Raw genomic sequence first — 21,799 nt, 5'->3', positions numbered from 1 at the left:
AAACATAAACACTGGCATACCATAAAGTAGTTAGGATCATTTTCTGGTGTTGCTTCTCTATATGTTGAAGTTGCATGGACTCTACCCCAGTTACTTGACCGGAGTTCTACAAGCTTCAAGAGCATCTGTTTTACATCTCTGTAGACAAAAGTTGAAAGTGAGTTAGTGTATCCACCATAAGGGCTGTCAGACCCTAAAATATCTCAGATTCCCAAAACTTTATTTCCTTAATTTAACATGTACATCTGATGCCCTGACTTGCTAGACGTTTCCTATGACATAAATTCATTAAAAAAAAAATAGCCTTGAATTATGTTCCATGTAACTATGACTATATGGACCTTAAAGGCAGTGGCTATCCTTCAAACAACATTTTTATGTGTCCTACTATACTTACAGTAGTACTTTTATTTGTTGGACAGTTAATATCCAGATTTTATTTTTCATTTAATTCATATCTTGAGAAAATTAGCTTTTTCAATTTCTAAATGTAATTGAGCAAAAATGACACGTCTATCACAAAAATGTCTGACACATGTCTATCACAAAAATGTCTAGTGAGCAGAAACTATAGGTAAAATATTATTCCTTTAAAGTATTTTTGTATATCCGTTAGCCATCAACTCACCCTGCTGAAGTACAGCAAATTAAAAAACAATCTCCAAAGAAAATGCAAGAAATTGAGATGCACTGGCTATTTACTTCTTTTCCTACCTACTGCAGTTTGCATCTAGGACAACGTTTTCAATTCTCTGAATAATTTCTTCCATATCCATCTTTCCTTTTTCCTTCCAAGCATCTTCCAAAACCGATCCTGTCAACTAAAAAAGCAGGTGTCAGTAAAATAAGAAATTCAACGGTGTATTATAGAAATTCTAAAAAGATACCAGTAACAGTTCAAGCATTCCCTAAACGAGATGAATTTAGCAAACTTAATATTCCTAATTATTCTCTGTCTACCATCTAATATTCAGTGATCTCTACGCCCTCTATATTTCTCTTGACTGAGAGAAACTAAAAAAAAAAAAAAAAAAAGATAGCAGAACTTTAATCATGGGTTTTATGTCAACGACTGTTATATTCCCTGTATGACTAAGATAGGCTATTAGATTTTAATGAACATGTCACTTTTTTGAAATATACAACATGCAACAAATATAGAAGCTTTGAATTAAAAAAAAACACAAACATGCATTTCATCAGGAAATAAATCAGTTAAGAATTTAAACAGGTAATTTATAGAAAATAATAAACAAATGGCTAATAAACATGAAGAAATGCTTAAAATCATCTGACAAAACAAAAACCAAGATTGATTATATCCATCACTATAAGGATGTAGGAAGAGATGTACTCATTCTGCTGATGGGGCTATACTCTGGTTCAGCATTTGGAAGGCAAATTAGCCATTACTTGTCGTAAAATACATATGCTCATCGACCCACCAAATCCGCGTTTAAGAACTTAACCTACAAAAGTATCTGCACATATAAAGACAAGAGAAAAGATTACAAGCAATGCTGCAGTGGCTAAACTGAAGATAATCCAAATATTCATCAGTAAACATTGATAAGATGGTATGGAATGGATAAACAATGCATATGCATATGACAGAATACTGGGAAGTTATTCAATAAAAGAGGTAAATCTGTGTGCCATGGAAAAAATCTAAGATGTTTCATTAGGTGGCAAAAACAAAAACAAAAAGCCAAAACAGAGTAAGATCTTATTTAATAAGAGCACATACAGAGATAAGAAGGGAAGAAGACAGAATTTGCAAATAGAAATGGCGTAAAGGACTTCCATTTTTCACTTCTGAACTTGCTTCATATATTAAACAATAAGTATATCTTGCTTTTCCAAAATATTCGAGAAAAAAGTAAAATGTCAATATTTACCTTAAAGTAATAACTTAATCTTGAATTCATCTGTACACTATACAGACTAACCTTCCTCTAAATCATAAGTAAATAGGTAAATTAGTTAAATTAAAAAAAAAACCTACCTTCAACAATTTTACTGCACAAATTAAATTGTCATCCATAGGATTAGAAAATAGGGCATTCAGCAATTCTCGAAGACCAACCTGAAGAATATCTGCTCTTGTAACCTGTCCATTTGTTCCCTTGATCTTTAGGGACCAAAAAAAAGAACAAAAGGAATGATGTCAAAATATAATACAGATATATAAATGAACTAACAAGGTGTTGGCAAAATAAGCATTTTAGCTAAATCACAAAAGTCACAGGAACACACTCTGATATCTTCACAGAATTAGTTAGAATTACTTTATATGTAACTAAGACCTCTAATAAAACTGGTAAGCTATAGGTAAAATTTAATATCAGAGTCAGCATAATTTAAGCCCACTTTGATGTTACTGCTTCATAAAGCTTTCTCTAGTTTGTTCAACTACCACTTTTTTTGAACACACAGAATTTTATTCTGCTTTTAAAATATTTTAAAATATTCTATTTTGCATCAGAGTGGTATATGTATCTTATATCACTGTGTAGAAGAATTTTAGGTGCAGGAACTAAGCGTTATCTTTACATCCCCCATAGACCTAGCATCATTATCTCCATACAGAAAATGCTCAACAGTATTCCTATTTTAGATTGCTGTCCATATTTTGGCTTAAACAAAAATTAGACTGAAAAAGAACATGGCATAAGATTTTCAAAAAACTAAGTCTACCTGTGGTAAAAAGGCATAGTAAGTTAGGCTCTGGACTGGACATAGACCTTTTAGATACAATGACTGAGATGCACATTTGATAGATTCACATTGTCTTATGATGTTTCTGATACTATGGCGTTTATGATCTTAAGTTCTCAAATCAGGGTATAAGAAGGTATAAGCTTATATCTGATATTCACTAATTTAAAAAATCAAGCAGAGGCTGGGCATGGTGGCTCATGCCTGTAATCCCAGCACTCTGGGAGGCTGAGGTGAGCAGCACCTGAGGTCAGGAGTTTGAGACCAGCCTGGCCAACGTGGTGAAACCCCGTCTCTACTAAAAATATAAACATTAGCCAGGCGCAGTGGTACGTGCCTGTAATCCCAGTTGCTCAGAAGGCTGAAGCAGGAGAATCACTTGAACCCGGGAGGCGGAGGTTGTAGTGAGCCGATATCACGTCACTGCACTCCAGCCTGGGTGACAGAGCGAGACTCTGTCCCCACCAAAAAAAAAAAAAAAAAAAAAAAAAAAATTCAAGCAAATCCATTACACAGTAATATTGCTGTGTTGAATCCAGCACTTCTATTGCCTACTAACAAGCATATACTTAAGTACACCACCCAAATTTATAAATACGTTTAGCTGTAGACTTTGTACAAATGCATTTTTATGTGGAAGATTAATATACAAAATAGGACAAAAAAGAACTATTCTTAGGGGTTGGGGGATTGGGGAGATGTTGGTCAAAGGACACAGAATTTCATTTAGGGGGAATAAGTTCAAGAGATCTCTTGTACATCATGATGACTAAATGTGGTAAGATATTTGTTAACAATATATTGTATACATGAAAACTGCTAAAAATTTTAAGTGTTCTTAACACAAAAAGGTATGTCAAGTAATGCATATGTTAAATAGCTTGATTTAGCCATTCTACGATGTATACATATATCAAAGTGTTGTGTACCATAAAGATACAATTTTTGTCAATTAAAAAAAATTTTTAAAAAACTATTTGGGTGAATTAGAGTGAAAAGCCTAGAGAGACTCTAGTTTCTCTTTTCACTCAGAGTTCTGCAGAGTAAACTGCTTTGAGCCACCATCTGAAAGTCAACATACTAAATGTATTAATATATAAGATGCAAGAACTCAAAAAGGTATCACTGTTGATATCTCAAGAACTTAAATTTGCATGTAAACCACAGCTTCCTAAAAGTACGCAGATTTTTACCTCAGTAATTATTTCCTAACATTCTGCCCATGAGCAAATGTTATGGACAGATGGTCCAGTAAACCACAGACACTAGCAGGTGCCGAAACATGTTTTCTTTCCTCTCTCTTTCATTTCACTCTTAATGTTGTAAAAGTACAATGTGAACATAAATTCCTCATTGAGATCAACTTACGTTCTCAGGCCTTCTTAGTACTTAACAGAAGAAAAACTTCTCACCTCCAGGTTAAGATAAAGTTCTCCCAGAAAGAGTACAAATGCATGAAATCGTTTTCGAGTAACTTCATCCCCTTTTGCAGCTTGATCTTTAACTTCATATTCAGTCCGACATCTAATTAAAGACATATCTTTTATAATCTCACATGGCTTTGCTTTTTAAACAGTCAAACAAGATAACAATTTGTCAGTTTGGCTGTCCACAGCAAGAGGCAAGGACAATGTCCCACTGCTCTTTCTACAATAAAGAAACTGTTCCTGACTATTGAAGAGGCTAGAATATACACCATCTTTTCACACTAAGTCTCCCAGTTTGAAAAAACTGACAGTTTTATTTTCAACTATTTTTATCAAATTTATAATATGTTTAAGCAATATAGGTGTAATCTGATTCACAGCATACTGGCAGCCCAAAGAGGGGAGAGAGAGCCTCACCTTGTCTTATAGGTTTTATTTTTTTTTTACTAAGAAAGCACTGATTTTACCCAAATTGTCTCTGTAAATTTTTTTTAATACTACAACTTTGAAAAGGATCTTTAAATACACACACACACACACAGCCTCCAACTGAAAATGAACTGTTTTTAAGTCCATTATTCTTATAATTTCCATTATACGTATCAGAGAAGTATTAATGTGAGGAAAAAATTCCCCCATTAAAACCACAATATAGAAAGCACTGGACTTGTTCTCCATTTCCAATAAGACTGACAGCTTCAAATAACTGATTTTTCCTTGCTCTCTTTGCCCCTTACTTGACCCATTTGCTTCACACAGATGACAAAAAGAAGCAATCCTCTTCTTGGAGCTTATTGTCAGTCATAGTTCCTACAAGGTAACTAAACTAGGCACAATAACCCTGTCACTGCCTTCATAAGTGAATTACAGTGTCAGATATTGTTACTAAAATAGATTTTTAAAATGGACTGTAAAAGTTTAAGTTTATCATTTTGTTATTAAGTATTTTTAATCTTTATTGATAAGGTGAGAAAACTCTGGGAAAGTAACCTGTTTCACAAAACTGGTTTTGACAGTTTTCCTTTTAAAGACAAAGGGAAAAGCTATGGGTACTGAATGGTTTCCATGCAGCCAGTTTAGGTTGACTTTGTAAAAAAATGTTTAACAAAGAAAAAATAAATTACCTCTTGTTCCGCAATTGACTCTGGGTCAGTTTGTCAACCACAAAACCCCAGCACAGCTTATTGTGCTTATGTGGCCAATTCCAATGTTTACGAGGTATATTAACTGAGCAACATCTTCTGTTTGAGTCAAATGTGGTAAGATATTTGTTATCATCTTGTACATATTAAATTCCTCATCAGAAAAAAGTTGGGATATTTATAGATAGTACATTCTGGTTAATAATGGAAGAGATCAGTTAATTAATGCCAAATCAGTTATTTAAAAACACCTGTTGGCTGCTTTTCTTTCTGTTACAACTTTGTTGGTAAGAGTTGATGAAATAACTTTTTTTCATAAAATGCTATGACAGATCGTATGTTAGGATATGATTATGTACATGCAAACATAAATACCTACATAATTGACTAGGTGAAAAGTCACTTTTTAAGCTAAAGATTTTCAATTATAAAAGCAATGTATGTTTATTTTGGAAAGGTTAAAACAAAAAAAGCATAAAGAACAAAGTCACCTGTAATACTACTAAAAACAAGAGATAACTGCTGTGAAGATAACTTCCGTTCCATCTTTTTCAAAGTATGTATATATTTTTTAAAGAGGTAGCAGAATTATGCTTTACTTTTTACTTGTTAGCTCACTAGCATTTCTCCACATTATTATCTTTGACAGGATCACAGTACCATAGAAGCAGATATGGTGGGTAACAGTCAATGAGAAGAGTGGGTCTCAATCATAGCTATACAGTAGAATCACTTGGGAAGCTTTAAAAAACCATGTCCTAGCTCCACCTCGTCTAATTACACCAGAATTTCAAAGGGTTCAGACAGGATCTTGGCTTTAAGTATCTAGGTAACTCTAAGGCACAGCCGGGGGTGAGAAGCACTGAAAAATATGAGTGAGCATTCCTGGCGTCCTACCGCCTACAAGTACCCACTCTGAATCTTTACAGAAGCTATAATTTGTGTTTCTTTAATTGTAAGTATAGTTAGACATCTTTTTATAACTTTGACATCTGTATTTTTCCAAATTGTATCTATATCTATTTGGGGGCCATTCCAAGTATTTATTATATTATTATTATTATTTTTGGGATGGAGTCTGGCTCTGTCACCCAGGCTGGAGTGCAGTGGCCCGATCTCTGCTCACTGCAAGCTCCGCCTCCTGGGTTCATCCCATTCTCCTGCCTCAGCCTCCCGAGTAGCTGGGCTACAGGCGCCTGCCACCACGCCCGGCTAATTTTTTGTATTTTTTTGTAGAGACGGGGTTTCCGGGTTAGCCAGGATGGTGTCGATCTCCTGACCTCGTGATCCGCCCGCCACGGCCTCCCAAAGTTCTGAGATTACAGGCGTGAGCCACCGTGCCCAGCCCATTCCAAGTATTTTTATAAAGATACTAGTCGGCTGGGCGCGGTGGCCCACGCCTGTAATCCCAGCACTTTGGGAGGCCGAGACGGGCGGATCTCGAGGTCAGGAGATCGAGACCATCCTGGCTAACACGGTGAAACCCCGTCTCTACTAAAAATACAACAAATTAGCCGGCCTGGTGGCGGGCGTGCCTGTAGTCCCAGCTACTCGGAAGGCTGAGGCAGGAGAATGGTGTGAACCAGGGAGGCGGAGCTTGCAGTGAGCCGAGATCACGCACCACTGCACTCCAGCCTGGGTGACAGAGCGAGACTGTCTCAAAAACAAAAAAAAGATACTAGTCTTTTTCTTACTCATTCCCAAGAAGCCCCTCTTTTCGTATTAAGTAAATATGCTCATTGCCATGTGTTATACATTATCTGATTTTTACTTCATAAATATATGCCTTCCCCCCAAAATGTTACAATCAATATGTAACTAAATGTATTAATCTCTTGTTTTAGGGCCTGTGGGTATCATGTCTTGTTTAAAAGGGCTTTACCATGCCAAGATTTCTGTTTTCTTGTCAATTTCCCACTTAGCATTTATCATTTCACTTTTTTTTTTTTTTTTTTTTTTTTTTTTGAGACGGAGTCTCGCTCTGTCACCCAGGCTGGAGTGCAGTGGTGCGATCTGGTCTCACTGCAAGGTCCGCCTCCCCGGTTCACACCATTCTCCTGCCTCAGCCTCCCAAGTAGCTGGGACTAAAGGTACCCGCCACCACGCCCAGCTTTTTTTTTTTTTTTTTAGTAAAGACGGGGTTTCACCATGTTAGCCAGGATGGCGTCAATCTCCTGATCTCGTGAGCCGCCCTCCTCAGCCTCCCAAAGTGCTGGGGTTACAGGCATGAGCCACTGTGCCCAGCCTATCATTTCACTTTTAATAAGTCTCTGACATATTTGGTATTTTAGCACACAGAGTGAGACGGGAACTTGTCTTTTTTTCCCAAATGACTATCCAGTTATGCTACCAGCACAATTTATCTTTTTATCAACAGCTTGAATTTTCAAGTGTCTCTGGGGCCTACTTCTAGAATCTTTATTCTGTTCCACTGCAGTTTAACCACACAATGGAATGCTTTGCAATCATTAAAAGTAACTTAAAAAACTAATGGACAAACTATAATAAACTTGAAGATAACCTTGTTATTGAAGACATCGAATTATAAGAAAACTAGTTTTCCCTAAATTAGCTTATGAATTGAGTATTATCTCCAAAATATCTAACATATACTAACAAGACTTGTGTAATTTCAAACACTGATTCTAAAGTTCATTGGACGAAACAAGCATAGCAAAGAATATTCGACAGGCTGGGCATGGTGGCTCATGCCTGTAATCCCAGCACTTTGGGAGGCTGAGGTGGGCGCATCACTTGAGGTCAGGAGTTCGAGACCAGCCTGGCCAACATGGTGAACACCATCTCTACTAAAAATACAAAAATTAGCTGGGCATGGTGGTACGCACTTGTCATCCCAGCTACTCCGGAGGCTGAGGCACGAGAATCGCTTGAGCCTCAGAGGCAGAGGTTGCAGTGAGCCAAGATTGAGCCACTGCACTCCAGCCTGGGTGACAGAGCAAGACTCGGTCTCGGAAAAAAAAAAAAAAAATTCCACAAAAGAACAAAAAACTAATTACCCTAAGATATTTTTAAAAATTATAGCTTTTGGCAGCACAGGGTGGCTCATGACTGTAATCCCAGCACTTTGGGAGGCCGAGGCGGGTGGATCACCTGAGATCAGGAGTTTGAGACCAGCCTGACCAACATGGTGAAACTCGTCTCTACTAAAATTAGCCAGCTACTGGGTAGGCTGAGGCAGGAAAATCACTTGAACCTGGGAGGCAGAGGTTGCAGTGAGCCGAGATCATGCCACTGCACTCCAGCCTGGGAGACAAAGTGAGACTCCGTCTCAAAAAAAAAAAAAAAAAAAAACTTTTTAATAGCTATTGTATGAACTGTATGGTAATAAAAAGGAATAGAATAAGTGATAAATGCAATGAAAATCCAGAATCAAAACCCAAACAATGCAGTGTGATAAAAGTGGCAGTTCAAATCAATAAGGAAAAATGGATTATTTGCTTTTATTCTAATCTAAATAAAATTAGATCCTTATTCAAACCAAAGCTACCAAAGTAATAAGAATTACATAACTGTTTATTTTTAAGATCTTGGAAAAGGAAAGGCCTTTCTAAACACAAAACCAAATTCATAGACCATTACAGAAAAAAGACTGGTATATTGAACTATAAACTTCAAATATAATGCACATAAAAATGGGCTGCCCTATTCTTTCCTGCAGCTTTTTATAACATATGGTCTGAGGAATGGTCAAATTCTAGTATATTTAGAAGTAGTTTTCCTTTAATTTCACATTTACACTGACCTTTGAAGTAGCAATTGGCGGAAGTTGCCACTCTGTGGGCTAATTGTCAGGTGATGGGACAGGTAATTACACAGGCGAGCTCCCATATAAGAGAAATTTGGGATAGACGTGGCCTTTTAAAAAGAAGAAAAGTGTCATATGACATAGGTACATCATTATCAATGCAAATACCTAACAGCAACATTCTAAAGAAGAAAAAATTGACTCCCCAAACTGACCATATATAGAAGTCTTTTGTCATTGTTAGGCTTAAGGAAAGTAAGTTCACTTTCTCTCCCAACCTTACAGCAAGAACCACAATAAGTACAAAAAAAAGTGAAGAAAAAAAAAAAAGAAAAAACCCATCAGTTACCTGAGGCTACCAGAAAGCAAAGAGATAATGTCTCCTGATGCTAACCCATTTTTTGCAGAAAATCTGTACATGTCCTCAACTGCACAGTGACAATTATGAATGAGAATACTGCCAAACTGTTGACCAGTGGGGCTTCTTGGGGCAGGAAAGCACAGACTTTAGTGTTTGGCAGTCCAGGACAAGATTCCCTGGCATTCTGCTTCATGACTTTGGACATCCGTAAACCTCCCTGAGCTTCAGTTAGACTTTAAAGAGGTGATTAATGGTAACTGGCACAAGCAACTAACACTTAAAAACTCCAAGAATGATTGGGTAAAGGGGAAATGAAAACAGCTAAGCTACTTAAAAAAAAGAAAAAAAAAAAAAGACAGTAATAAAACACTACACATCAAAGATTGTTGATATAACTGAAGCAGTGTTCAGCAAGTTTAACTTTAATTGCAATTTCTAAAGAATAGTAGAGAACATAGTTTATCATCTAATATTAGGTAAGAAAACACACATTAAAAGGTTAAGAAGTCGGGCACAGTGGCTCATGCCTGTAATCCTAGTACTCTGGAAGGCCAAGGCCAGAGGAATGCTTGAGGCCATGAGTTCAAGACCAGCCTAGTCAACACAGTGTGACCACCATCTCTATAAAAAAATTTAAAAATTAGCTGGGCACGCTAGCATGCACTGTAGTCCCAGCTACTCTGCAGGCTGAGATGGAAGGATCACCTGAGTGCAGGAGTTCAAGGCTGCAGTGAGCTGTGGTCATGCCACTGCACTCTAGTCTGGGTGACAAAACAAAGCCATCTTTAAAAAAAAAAAAAAGTTAAGGGACTTAGTCACAAATGTAATCGAACATAGAATCTGGATCTAACAAATGTCCTGCTACCCTCTGACCCTATGTTGGGTCTACTTACTAACTTTTATTTCTAATTATTTCCTTGCTCACATGGGGCCAGTACATGTCACATTAAGGGAGAAAGAGTGATTTCTCCTGACATCATGTAGGTTTAGCTGGTACCCAAGACTTGGTTCATACTTACGCTTTTCCTATTATTGGCATTGCATGTTTTCCTTTAGCTTCTTTTTAATGTTATAACATGATTTAAAGACAAGTTCTATAAGGCTTGTCATTCAACAGTTTCCTACTTCCCTACTTACACCCCGGTTTTACTCCCAAAGACCACTTTTGACTTCTTCAGCTAAAAATGTTTTAACCCCCATATCTCCGCACTACGTAATTTTTCAGTTTAGATGTTATTTCTTACTGCAACTTGAGCATCCCTGTCTAAAAATCTAATATCCTCCAAAGCCAGAAAATGTGAGTGTCCGCATAATGTCAAAAGTGGAAAATTCCACACCTGACCTCATGTGACAAGTCAGTCAAAACACAGGTGTACAACACATAATTTATTCAGCATCCCCAAAGGAAAAAGGACCCTGTCAGCCCCCTTCAGCTGTAATATACTTAGGTACCCTCCCTGAGGTGTCTCATTATATACTGTATATGCGGAATCTGAAAAAATCCAACATCTGAAATGCTTGAAATCTCAAGCATTTCAGATAAGGGATACTCAACTTATAGTTTCCCATCATGGAAGATGAGCTTTTAGCTTTCACCCTGCTTAATTTCACCCCACTCTACTATTTCCTACTATCACAGTATGGTTATGATTTTATTCATTTGCTGTGTTTTCATTTATAGCTGAACCATGTATTACACTGCTTTTATCTTTTTTTGCACAACTCTGTTTTCCCTAGATGCAGTTTTTCCTACATTTTTATATTCTTCTTATTGATTTATCCCTAAACTCACTACTCTGTAAATTTCTTCTCATACCTTACAGCACGTGTGCTGATCTTACTACGGACGTCTTTTCTGGAGCCTTCTGACCTAGTCCAGTGAAGCCTGGCTGCTTCAGACCTACTATGCATGCTGCTATTGTTTGGAGATCTCCTTTGAACCATCATCTGGACAGTTCACTTAGTCTCTCCTGTAGAGTTCCTTTTCCTGGTTCCCATGTCTTCATCCGTGGCATAATTCCTCTTTTTGACAGAGTACCTCCTTTGTTAATTTCATAAGAAGGGTTACAACAAAATTTCAAACTGGCTGGTCAGTGTAAAAAGATCTGGATGGTCTAACTTTTTAGATTCTCAAGCAATCCTTTTAGCCTCATTCCATCCTTATTCTAGAACCTTTTAGGTTTTGCACTGCAAGTCATGGTGATTCTCAGCTTTACCACCACTGGCCTGGAATTCAACTTTAGATCTGCCAAGTCAGGTACCACTCACCCATCTGCTTTCTAGTCTTCAAAACTAGTGCTTTTCTTTTCCTCTTCTTTGTCCCTATGAGCTTCCGCCTTTGAAAAATCCCCACAGTATCATTTTAGTGGTGTTTGGGAGATATCAAAGTTGAATGTGTATTTAATCTGTCATTTTTTTTTTTTGATTCGGAGTTTCACTCTTGTTGCCCAAGCTGGAGTGCAATGGCACAATCTTGGCTCACTGAAATCTCCGCCTCCCGGGTTCAAGCGATTCTCCTGCCTCAGCCTCCCAAGTAGCTGGGATCACAAGCATGCACCACCAAGCCCAGCTAATTTTGTATTTTTTTTAGTAGAGACAGGGTTTCTCCATGTTGGTCAGGCTGGTCTTGAACTGCTGACCTCGGGTGATCCATCCGCCTCGGCCTCCCAAAGTGCTGGGATTACAGACATGAGCCACCGTGCCCAGCCTAATCTGTCATCTTTGATAATACTTCCTCGTTTGTTAGTTGCTATGAGTAAATTTCCATAAATTACCTCAATGAAATTTAGCAGCTTTGATAAACCTATGCACCACTGATCATAGAATATTAAAACATTAAATATACTGACTACATATTTGACCATCAGAGAAATAGTTGAAGCTTATCAGGTTACCGACCCTTTGTCCAGCCCTGAATAAGTATTAATTACGCAGCCTACTGAATAACTGAAACTAAATAGTGGAGGAAGCCAGAAAGGTCATAAGAAATAAATATATTTTTTCATTTTCTTATCTCATATTCCTCTTCAATTCATTTATCAGCAGAAAGCAAAAATGAGGACAGTTCTGTCTTCCTAACATCTCAGGTACTTCCTCAAACCTGACAGTTGGCTAGTTAATCTTGGGGTCCAGTAACCATCCAGAATAACTTGGAAAAGCAGCCAAATGAAACATTAGGATAGAAAATAATCATTAATTTGCACTATAATCTCCCTTCCATATATTCCAAATTTGAGTTGCTCTTGTAACAGGACTTAAAGAACCTAAAGTTTACATTTCTGATCATGGCCCATTTTTTTTGGCCAGTCTCACAGTGACTAAGAAATTTTGTGTTAAGCCAGTGTTGCCTACTGTATTTTTCACTTTTAAAATAGCATTAATGAGGCCAGGTGTAGCAGCTCATGTCTGTAATCCCAGCATTTTGGGAGACCAAGGCAAGCAGATCACTTGAGGTCAGGTGTTCGAGACCAGCCCGGTCAACACGGTGGAACCCTGTCTCTATCAAAAATACAAAAATTAGTTGGGCATGGCGGTGCACACCTGTAATCTCAGCTATCTGGGAGACTGAGGCAGGAGAATCGCTTGAACCCGGGAGGCGGAGGTTGCAGGGAGCTGAGACTGCGCCACTGCACTCCAGCTTGGGAGACAGGGCAAGACTCCGTATCAAAAAAAAAAAAAAAAAAAAGCGTTAATATGTTAATGACCAATATGCTAGGATAAAAACTAAATGTTGTATAATGAAACAATTTCAACTGACTAAATTAGACTTTCAAGGAATTAAGATGAAATCCTTAAATTTTAAAAGAAAGCAAAGACAAGTAGAAATGTTAAGACTCAATGACGAGACGTTTTATGGTTTGGCTTTCTTTTTTTAAAGACCTATTTATGAGGCAAGCAAATTCTCTTTTTTCCTCCCCTACTCTAATACTACTATTCAATTCAACACATAGGGAAAAAGAATTGCAGTCTTTTCTGGTACTGCTAATTTCAGAGCCTGCAAAACAAGGGGCAGGGTTTGGGTGGGGGGTGGCACTTATGTAGCCTTCCTTTTCAGTGCCCGTATCACCTTCTATACTATACTGCCTGTATAGAGCTTTGGCTAAACAGGTGAATATTGCCTATATTGAACCTTGACTACACAGGTGAACTTGCAATCCTGTTTGGCTCTACCCTTGGATCCCTAACTATAGGAGTTTTATACAAGACAGACTTAGACCTCCCAGAAACTATAAAGAGTTAAGTGTGGAGGGAGGTGATCATAAATCTGGTCTCCTTCAAGGAGTAGCCACTATCCTTGGGCTTCAAGGAAGCTATCTGAAGGTCATTCCATACTATAGGCCAACATACCTGTTGATAGATGAGTTCCACAAGTTCTTGCAAAGCATCATCTGTTGTAACGCAACCATTCAGGGTCTCCGCAAACTGTTCAATTTCAGTTTCAAAACTGCCAGGCTGCTCTGTAAGATGATTCAAAAAATCCTGAACATATTCTGATAGAGTAGGATAATCCTCACAACCATCCTCATAGGATTCCTACGGATCAAAAATGAAAAAAAAAATTTTAATCTATGCAACTGGCTAAAACACACAAGGTGGTATGTCTCTAGCACAAATGCTTTTAAAGATCCTTCACATGATAAAAATTTATGTTCATCAATAAAATTGTCAATTGAGCTATTTTTCTTCCTTGCCTAAAAGCTGAAGTGTTATAATTAACAGCAGAAAGGTTCTGTTTAGCCGAATAGGCAATTGTCTTCTCATTCTGGATCAACTTCTAAGACGGCCGAGGAATAAAGTTTAAACCAATATTTCAGTACAATGCCAATATAAAAATTAAGAATCTGATCTACTTACGAATGAAATAGGATCTAGGATTTGCTTCAAAGTGGGAGGGGAAGTATGGACTAGGGATATAAAAACAAAAACGGCCACATGTAGCTTACTGTTGAGGCCATGAGGATCCATTATACCATTCTCCGTATTTCTGCAAATGTTGACAACTTTTTTATTGGGGGAAAAAAAAACACCAAAAACCTAATAAGGTTTATCATCTGTTAATCCCCAAGGGCAAAGAAATGCATAAAGCTGCTCGAGTAACTAAAATTTCATCATGGTGTAAATGGAAGGAGGACTTTTGGCTGCTACATCCAGGCTGCTAACAAAACCTTGATAGCAGCAGTAGTTTCCAGCTAATGTTGTTTCCACCACTGTCACCTTTGGCAGTTTCCAACCTTTTCATTAATGGCAGGAGGCTGAGTGGGCGAGTTTTACAAAAGATAATAGACTTGAGCAGCAACTTTCACAACTCAATGCCTGGAATACCACCCAAAGCGCTTTAAAGTTTACCAAACAGTTAAAATCTAATAATAACTATATTGTTTGATGAAATTTAACCTTCTCCAGAGTCAAATGAAAAGCCACATAAAAAAGTTATGACTACAAAACAGAAGCATTTTGTGAAGGGGTTAAGTTCTAAAGTCAGTGAGTGCATAGAAGAAAAAAAAGTCATACATGGTCAAGACACCCTTATAAATGCTCCATGTTGGAGAAAGAGTCTTTTTTTTTTTTTGAGACAGTCTTGTTCTGTCGCCCAGGCTGGAGTGCAGTGGTGCAATCTTGGCTCACTGCAACCTCAGCCTCCCGGGTTCAAGCTAATCTTGTACCTCAGCCTCTCAAGTAGCTGGGATTACAGGCATGCGCCACCATGCCTGGTTAATTTTTGTATTTTTAGTAGAGACAGGATTTCACCACGTTGGCCAGGCTGGTCTCGAACTCCTGACTTCAGGTGATTCCCCCACCTCGGCCTCCCAAAGTGCTGGGATTACAGGCCACTGCACCTGGCCCAGGACACAGTCTTAGGAGAAAGACCAACATTGCCATTTGTTCAGTTGTTCCTTTACTAAGTGCCAAAGACTGTCTTAGGGGATGGGATACTGCCATGACATGAATATCTGCCATGAATAAAGCAGACAAGGCTCTCCTCTCATGGAGCTCATACCCCATGATGGAAGACACATTCAGAAGTTGGAATATACTACAAAAAAAAAAAAAAAAAAAAGCAAAAAGCCAAGTAAAGATTCTTAGAGTTAATATATAAACTAAAAAAAAAAAAAAAAAAAAAAAAAAAAAAAAATCCAGCCATACAAATATTTAAGGAAAGATATTCTCTGTCTTTCTATGGGCACAAGAAGCACACAGGCCCCAAGGAGGCCTAATAACTTTGAGAAAGACAATAACTAGAATACAGAAACTGAGGATGGGTGGTAACTAATGAGGTCAATGAGGCAGATAAGGAGATCTTAGAGGGTTTTGGGGGCCAAATTAAGGAAACTGACTCTTAAGGGAGTAGGAAAAACAGGATGGGGGAAAGAGGGTTTGAACAAGGAAGGACCACGCACCAACTTAAGTGACTGTGCATGGTCACAAAACTGGTTAGAAGAACTGAGCGCAGAACAAAGCCTATACTTTTAACCTCTATGTGAAACTCAAAATAAATGACAAAAGCTTAAAACCCAATTTTGACTTTATGTACAAAGATGTTCATTGCCAAAAAATCCATTAACAAGGAATTGGTTAAATACATTATCATATATCTGTATAATGGAATATCATATAGCCATTTAAGAAAACAACAGGCAACAGTACTTACCTCTAGAGTGAGAAAATGTTCCCATTATAAATACATTATAAAATTGTGAAAGCAGTTAGGCATAATTGTACACATTCATATACTTAATGTTAACTACATACATGTATGAATTTTATAACTAAAAACTAGTCTTAAGTTTTTGTTATACAATTGCTAGTTTCACAGACTTGTAGTATCCTACCACTATTAATGACAAGCAACAGCAGAAAGGCAAAGGTACGGGTCCCAGCTGAAAGTACTAATTTCCTGTTTCCATCAACTGTCACTCTTTGTGGCAAAAATGCTGCTTAGAGCCCTGATTTGCAATCCTTTTTTTTTTTTTTTTTTTTTAAAGTCAACAGAACTCTCTTTTAAGAAAATGTAAAATCTGATCAGTAAAAGAAGAAAGTAGAACTGCTCTGAATATAGCAGAACAGAGGATCCAGAGCCTGCCATTTTAAGCAAAAAAGGAGGCATAGAGTATTTGGAACAGACAGGCACTCCAACGTGTTTGAATCAAAGCCTGCATTACTTCTCTAGCACCAGATTTTTTAAAGCCACAAATTTCTTCAGTCTTCAATGTGGAGTCAAATGGCTTTCAAACAGGGATATTTTCAAGTTTTATTTTTCTTAGAATTCTATGGGAGATTGGGAGAGATATAAATTAGAAAATGTACTTTTTCATGGTAGGTACTCTATTTCTACATTGCCAAGAGATGAGAACCTATTACAGAACAGTGGGAATAAAAGAAAACTGATCAGACACTACAGAGAGTGAATACAGTCAAGACTACTTTAGCCAGCTGGATTGAATTAAGGCAAGGGTGTGCAGGAGAGGTGAGTCAATACGCCACCAAGTTCTTAGTGTAAGCAGCTAGTCAGAAAGAAGAGATTCACATGAGATAAATAATTCTTACACTGTGTATAGATTTTATACTTGCATTTGAATGTAAGGTCTTCAAGAAGTGGTCAAATAAATGAAAATGTATGCCAAGAGTTCACTAGAGTTCAAAGGAATGACTAGATGTCAGGGTTATTAGCACATAAATAAGTGATAGATTCTAGGGAATAGGCGGGATTAGCAAAGGAGGTAATAAAATGGAAGACAGAACGTCACCAACTGTCATCTGAGGAGAAAAGGAATGATCTGCAAGTTGGGAGGATAAAGAAAGTACTGCCACAGAAGCCAGAGAGGTAGGGGAGAAGAGGTGCTCATAACAACAAATGCTACAGAATAAATTCATAGGTTGAAATCTGAAGAAGAAGAATCATTGCAGAGTCTTGGGAGTGAAGGAGATTATGCTCAGAGAGAAAAAAGAACAAAATTAGTACCTTAAATACTTAGTTCTTATAAAAATGAGAAGGAGCTTCTGATAGACTAAAAAGGTACCTTTGCACCTAGCACAGGACCTGGCACATGAGGATTTATAAACTGAATAGATCCTACAGTGCTCAAAGTTTTAAAATGAGATTTAGGAAGATAAATTTAAAGATTGGAAGAACATCAGTCACAAAAATAGTATCAATACAATTAGGGAGATCAGACTGCAGAGGTTTGAACAGTGAGAGACAGTGAATGATTTTACTTATTGGAGAATGATACTACTGCAAGGCAGAAGAAAAACTGGAAAGTAACTTGAAGAGGGATTCTCTTAGAAAAAAAGCTTGTTGTTTTGCAGGGGAGGAAGGGGACTTTTTGTCTCTTAATCAATGCTTTATGAATTCCTGTGTTAAATTTTTGGCTCTGGTAAGTGAACTGTGACGAAATATTCAAGGCAAAATGGTTTGTCTGAGAAGAAACAATGGCCAGGAATAAATGGACATAGCAACTCACTGGTAAGAAGGCATGGAAAGTAGGAAATTCTAGCAGCAGGATTAGAGGAAGAACTGAAGATAAAAGGGCTTGGTGCCTTGAAAGAGTTAAGAAAGCACAGCAGAGGACTACCATAAAGGCTGTTAGAAAAAGGATACCAGGAAATAGATTTTCATGTGTAGAACAAAAGCAGACTCAATAAATGTCTGGAAACTGAGCCAGGAGACTACTAGAATAGAGACTCCATGAAGACAGGAATTTCTGTCCATTTTGTTTGTTGCTGTATCACCGGTGCTTGACTCATGATAAGTACTTGACTATTTGTTGAATGAGTGAATGTAGTTAACTTTGGATTATGGCTACTAAAAGGAAACGTTTCCTTTGCAACAAGAGCTTATCCTAAGAGTCAGGGGGAAAAAAGGATCCTGCTGTTCTGTGACTAATTGGATTGAGAAAAACTCTCTTAGCCTTAACTATGGGTAAAGATTAGGGTAGACTAGTAAGGCTAGAGAATATACCAGAACAGGGGTAGTAAGCCTGAATGCCTGTAGAATTCAGGTAGATTACAAATGAATGAAATAAGCCAGAAAGCAAATTATAGAGCTCACAGACTCCATCTAAAGAGAATGCCTCTACTCAGCTCCAACCAATTTTTGCTGTAACAAAATGCCAGTCCACTAAGGCCAGATTTTATGACAAACTAGAACATTCAAGTTTCTAATATCTAATTTAGGTATTGGTTAATTAATTAAAACAACTTAAACAGAAAGCAAACCCATTCAGGGCTAGAGAAGACACCTGCAGGCCACACAGGTTTCCAGGTGCCAGGCTGCAATCTGTTTTGGTAAATTGAGCACAGGAGGTGCTCATCTATTAGCGGATGGCAGGGAATGCCTAAAAGCTGCAGTGGCTCAAAGTAAGTGGACTAACATGACTTTATATACTGCTCTACAGCCCCAAAGTCACTTGAACCACGTAAAAATAGTTGATACACGATTATTACACACACAAACACACCCTGTATCCCTCCATCATAAAACAGCCCAAGTCAATAGGGAAGAAAATAAATGGGAACCTGCTTGTGGCTGCTAGAACAAGCATCCTTAAGAGTTTATTCAACCTTTTACAGTGCTCTAGTGGTTCTTTTCCTCTGTGAGCTAAATACAATTTTCTGGCAAGAACTCAAGATGCTCTCATTTCTACCTTACACGATAGATGGCCCTTTTCACCCCATATCAATTGCTTTTCCTGCTATGCCTATATCTTTTTCTTTCCAATCCTAAAGCTTTTTCCTATACAGCGTAAGAATCATGGAGTATCTAAAACATGGAACACAGCTTTTCCATACTTTTACTGTCAAATATGGAAGGAGAGCCAAAAAGAGGTAATAAAAAAGGTGTGTCATTATCAGTTATAAAGGAAATATGAATTAAAACCACAACTAGATACTATATGCCCACCAGAATGGTTAAACAGAAAATACCAAGTGCTGACCAGGAAGTAGAGTAACTGGAAATCATACCCTACTCAGAATGTACAGTGGAACAATCTCTGGAAAACTACTTGGCAGTCTCTGCTAAAGCTGGCTACCCTAAGTCCCACCAACTCCATTCCTTGGTATATATCAAACAGAAATAAAGGTATACAGCCAGCAAGACACAAAATGTGCCCTATTCATAATAACCCAACAGTGAAAGCTACCAACATTCATCAACAGACAAATAGGATATATTCATGCAATGGAATGTTATAAAAATAAGTCACCTCCAATTATATGCTACAACATGGAGTAATCTTGATATTGAAAGTGAGAAAGAATATATTCTATATGACTTCATTTATATAAACTTTGAACACAGGCAAAACTATCCTATGACGTCAAAACAGTGGTTATACTTGGACATCAGGAACAACTGGAAGGAGACAGAGTGGGTTTTTGGGATGTTGATAATGTTCTATTTCCTGACTGGGATGCTGGTTAGTTGAGTGTTCACTTTATGAGACTGAGCTAACACTTAACTACACTATTCTCTGCTATACTTCAATAAAACTAAGAAGATAGGAAAGACAGGACTTAAGCTAAAGTATCATCAATCATTTCTCCAATGATTCCCTCCCACTTCTCTACAATTAATCCCTATGCATTTACTCATCTGGGTTTATCCAGTACAACAAATTCCTTTCTACATATTCCAACTGTGCTTTGTACGGCTATTTAAGAAAAGTGACTATTTTTTAAAGTTGTTATATAAGTGACAAAGAAAAACTGAAAGTTTAAACGTTCTTTATACCTATGTAAATACTTTATCGCAACCCCGTAAGACATTTCTGCATACAATTAGGATCAAAACTATGTCTATTTTAACGTAATGGAATAATCACTAGAAACAAGAACACAGGTGTGTATCTCAAGCTTACATTCTAATACCTTGAATATAATTACAAAATATATTTCTGAATCAGCTTTGTTTCCTTCTGAGTTCAATAATTCAAAACATTCACAATAAAAAAATTTTTTTACGTGTAGTACAGAAAGCACAAACATACTCTGATTAACAAAGTAATAACCACATTATTCCAGTAAATTAACCCAGAGTTGTAGAAAAAAGGGTGTACTTACTGTGTAATTGGAAGAATAACCTGAAGGGTAAAATTCAGGGGCATTCACAGATAGCTTAGACATTAATACAGGAGCTACAACCACCTGGGGCTTAGCCATTGCTGACTCCGAGTTCTGCTGTGGGATTTTATCCTGTGAACTAGGTGGAGCTCTCAGGGGCCTCGTTTGCTCTGCGAAAGAAAAAAAAAACGGGGCGTCAGATGCATTCTTTCCTTTGTACAACAACTTGCTATATACTGAAAAACCATCTGAAAAGCGCCTGTTTTTAAGAGTTAAATAGGAACCATCATGAAATTTATGCTTATCGCTGGGATGTGTACAGCCTACAAAAAGGAACAATAGACTTGATGTGACTCATTTATGGGCATACCTGCCTCTCAAATGAGTGCTTGCGAGCTGTTTTCCTCTCTGTCGTTTTAAAGGGGTCGGTGGAAAAGAGGTGGTTACTCGCTAGGGTCTCGCTTTAGAGGGGTGCTGAGTGGAGGCGATTTTTACTTCCTCCCGGGACCGCGAACTCCGAGACCGCGCACCCGGCCCCTCCCCCAGCCAGGCGCACAAAGGATTCCAGCAGACACCTTCCAAACCCGGTTCCGGGCCCGTCCCTACCCAATCACGCGGCCCTCTCGGGGAATGCTTTCGGGGAACCGGGGGTGGAGACCGCAGACAGCGCGTCGGGCCTCGGCACGCGTGCAGGGCCGTGGGGAAGCGTTTGCCAAGGAGGACTGGGGCCCTTAGAGCTGCTCCGTACCTGGGAGCGCCCCGGGCCGGGAAGGCCGCTGGGGGCTGGCGGGGACCTCGCACTGGGCCCCTGGCGGCGGGGTCGTCCTGGGCTGGCGCAGCGGCGGTGGCTGCAGGAAGCCCGAGGCTTTGGGTTGCGGCGGCTGGTGCCGCGCCCGCTCAGCAGGCCCCGCTCCGTTCGGGAAACCGCCGCCCTCAGGCCCGCCCCCTCCGCGGCCCAGGCCCCGGCTCCGGCCCCGACCAGCACCTGGGGCCCGATCGAAACCGTCCGACATGCTCCTCCTCCTCCGCCTCCTCCTCCAGGGGCCGCTGCCGCTGCGCTCGCGATAGGACGCGGGGGGAAGGCGCCGCGGGTCGGCTATAGCCGCCGCGCCTCACTCAGGCCTCATGGAGGAGGAGGGCGGCAGGGCCCCGGCTCGGCTGCTGGGTGCTTCTGGCGGAGCGGACGGTAGCACGAGCACCCGCCGCTCCAGAGTGCCCGCCCCCCTCGGCTTTCCAATTCTCCCCCAAAACCCGGCTCCCCGCCTTCGGCGCGGCAGGGGCGCAGGCGGGTCACAGCGGCCCCCTGCGGCCCGGAGGCCCGGGA

The 21,799-nt window shown here is 39.0% G+C and overlaps 1 protein-coding gene across 4 annotated transcripts in view; it reads right to left on the bottom strand.

Annotated features, from left to right (window-relative positions):
• Window positions 1-21,799, bottom strand: part of PAIP1 (poly(A) binding protein interacting protein 1) — a 30,671-nt gene that overhangs the window by 8,564 nt on the left and 308 nt on the right. The window contains exons 1-8 of one of the 4 annotated variants that reach the window (XM_055245744.2): window positions 21,461-21,782; window positions 20,476-20,645; window positions 13,762-13,947; window positions 9,051-9,163; window positions 4,131-4,242; window positions 2,006-2,131; window positions 715-821; window positions 21-138 (exon numbers count right to left, since the gene is read on the bottom strand). In XM_055245744.2, coding sequence (XP_055101719.1) covers window positions 21-138; window positions 715-821; window positions 2,006-2,131; window positions 4,131-4,242; window positions 9,051-9,163; window positions 13,762-13,947; window positions 20,476-20,645; window positions 21,461-21,488 — 960 coding nt within the window. In that variant the 5' untranslated portion in view covers window positions 21,489-21,782. Of the gene's footprint in view, window positions 1-20; window positions 139-714; window positions 822-2,005; window positions 2,132-4,130; window positions 4,243-9,050; window positions 9,164-13,761; window positions 13,948-20,475; window positions 20,646-20,845; window positions 20,978-21,223; window positions 21,783-21,799 lie in introns of those variants that run through there. The other 3 variants (XM_055245743.2, XM_055245746.2, XM_055245745.2) reach the window with 3 other exon arrangements.

This window comes from Symphalangus syndactylus, chromosome 16 (assembly GCF_028878055.3).
Source record: "Symphalangus syndactylus isolate Jambi chromosome 16, NHGRI_mSymSyn1-v2.1_pri, whole genome shotgun sequence".
Lineage (NCBI taxonomy): Eukaryota > Metazoa > Chordata > Mammalia > Primates > Hylobatidae > Symphalangus > Symphalangus syndactylus.
The sequence above is the reverse complement of the archived record's forward strand: the minus strand, read 5'-3'. Positions and strand labels throughout refer to the sequence as shown.